Source organism: Theobroma umbraticum, unplaced genomic scaffold (genome assembly GCF_002168275.2).
Source record: "Theobroma umbraticum cultivar Fairchild unplaced genomic scaffold, ASM216827v3 scaffold_3495.0, whole genome shotgun sequence".
NCBI classification, from domain to species: Eukaryota; Viridiplantae; Streptophyta; class Magnoliopsida; order Malvales; family Malvaceae; genus Theobroma; species Theobroma umbraticum.
In genome coordinates this window covers 1-2,553 of record NW_018400287.1, presented here as the reverse complement: position 1 = coordinate 2,553, position 2,553 = coordinate 1, and the positions used below count along the sequence as shown (strand labels likewise).

At 38.0% G+C, this 2,553-nt stretch overlaps 1 protein-coding gene across 1 annotated transcript; it reads left to right on the top strand.

The window, feature by feature from the left end:
* Positions 1 to 86: 86 nt before the first annotated feature.
* On the top strand, positions 87 to 1,145 carry LOC110428906 (Glutathione S-transferase family protein; the record flags this gene model as incomplete). Its single annotated transcript, XM_021444828.2, has 2 exons — positions 87 to 336; positions 983 to 1,145. Coding segments are annotated over 2 exons (413 nt in total), but the record flags the coding sequence as incomplete, so codon positions are not given.
* Between the last annotated feature and the right edge of the window lie 1,408 nt (positions 1,146 to 2,553).

The window sequence follows — 2,553 nt, the reverse complement described above, 5'->3', positions numbered from 1 at the left end:
AAAAACTTGATTGTGAAAAATCACTTTAAAGTTAAAACTTGAACTTGTTGTTGATAGCATTTTCGAATGGTGTTAATACATTGTAGATGTGGATTTGCTCAAAGTCAAGAGGCATATGATGTTGCAGTGAATGGTTTGTTCAGTACATTGGATAGGATTGATGATCACTTGGGTGGTTCGCGGTACTTGTGTGGAGACAGATTGACTCTTGCGGATATTTGCTTGTTTACTACATTGATTAGGTTTGATCTTGTCTACAATGTTTTGTTCAAATGCACCAAGAAGAAGCTGCTTGAGTTTACCAATCTTCATGCTTACATGCGTGATATTTATCAGGTACCAATCTGTTAACTGACTGACTGTTATCATTTGTTCAGATAATTGCTGTAAATTGGTATTCAGGAAAACATAAGCCTATGTCCCAAATCAAGAACTTCCCAACATACAGTTATGTGCCATTGCATTTAACAAGTACTGGCTAGATTCTAGAGAGGCAATTGGGGGAAGTTTTAACTTGATTGATATCTATGTGTCCACTGCAGTTTTTTGCTGCAAGAGAGAGCATTAAGGCTCGATTCTAGTATCTCCAACCAAATCTCACTACACCTTAGTCACTCAAGCTAAGCCTAAGTGGTTGTTTGCTGTTGATATAAAAGAATTAGTTAATTTTTTATGTAGCCTGGCGGTTTAAAGAATCCTGAGTTATGATGGATCACCTCATTTCTGCCACTGCATGAGCTTAAGTTGGCCCTAAGGCCTTGCTAAAATTTGTTGCTTGCTGTTCTGCATATTTGGGGAATCAATTAATGCATACAGCATCTTGAATCACCTTTAGACTGCAAACGTTGTATATTCCCCTTTACTCCAGCTACTCTGTTTTTAGGAGTGAAGACTAGCAACGATTATGGTTCTTGTCTTTGTTAAACTGTTGTGACTTCAAACGTGCAGAATGCTGAATTCTAAATGTTTTACTTGTTATCAGATTCCAAAGGTTGCTGCCACTTGTAATTTTCCAGCGATCATGGATGGTTATTACCAGATACTTTTTCCATTAAATCCTGGCAGCATTCGACCTGTTATGCCCGTAGGATGTGAGCACGAATTCCTCTCAAGACCTCACAATAGGGAATCGATGTCTTCAGCAGGTAAAAGCGTGCAGCATGTTTTATGAGTGGCCTCCCAACACATGTAGTGTTGTATAACATGTTAAGTAAATAATAATCATCACCATACTTGTTAAATAAAAATGCATTGTAATTGTCAATTCAATAGTATTGTTTTTCCTTTTGGTACTTAGTATAGCATATGAGGCTGTACTGATACCAGCTTTTAATTTTGGGAGCATTTCAGAAGTAACATTGCCATCAGATAAACAAGAGAAATCTAATTACGTTACTTCAGAATGACAGATGATTAGTTATTGTAACTTGCAGCAACCCAGCAACTACGTTGCAAAAGGAGCAAAAAAATACTCTAGTCGCTTAAATGCTTATTAATTGACATTACAAGAATGAGAGGGAAATAATTAATGATTGAAAGAATAATAGAAAAACGGGTCAATCAGTCAAGGCTGCCTGCTGTGGTTCTGGTTCCAGGCCTAACAGGAAACATCAGGATGGAATCATTTGCAATTTAGTGCTCACAATCAAGATCTTTAGGCAGAAGGGAAGTCAATTTAAACATATAGGCCGAATTAGTGGCCGAAGGCAATTCAAAAGAAGATGATACCAAAAGAGCAATGCATGTATTGCCTCTGGATTTCATTGTTCAGACATTTTGGTCCCGGTATTCAACCCCTGCTGTTGTTGGACAGCCCTAACTATGCCAAGTATCATCAGACAAAAGAAGCTTAGAAACTATGTTCACAATTCACATCCGCAAACAGCGGAGAAACCCAGGTAAAGCCCATGAGTTTGTTGGCGAACATGTTGAAGGGTTGACCGAGAGATTTAGTCAAGGCAACTAGCTTTCATTTTTTGCAGCAAGTGCAACTGCAAAAGTGCCCTCAGACCTCAGTCAATCTAAACCATGCAAAAGCATCCCAAAATACTGCCCTGAACTTCCCATAAAACCTATGTTTGGCCAAGTAAATTAAAAATGGCAAAAATATTTCCATGATCAAGAATCACTTCATCTGGTGATTATTGCAGATTTATACCCTGCACCGTAAAAGCAGATCCTTAGCACCAGTGGTTACAGAAAAAACAACCGAGAACACAAGATCACCAACTTTTGATCAGACCATAACAATAAAATTTAATATAAATGACGCCAAACAGCTAGACCCATGATAGAAATAACAACACCCCCCTCTCCCACAACAACACACCCCACCCCACCCCCCACCCAAAAAAAAAAAAAAACAAAATCAGAAACAATATAATTTTCTTGAAAGAGGCTCATGCAGGCTGTTTCATTGCTAGTTAATGTCTTTATTAACATTCCAGCTACTCACTTCCTATTGCACAGACAATTATAATTACCTCTACAAAAGCATTAGCCTGTAAATGGCATCCCTAGTTCTGAGACAAATTAAAAGGATGAAGACTTTTA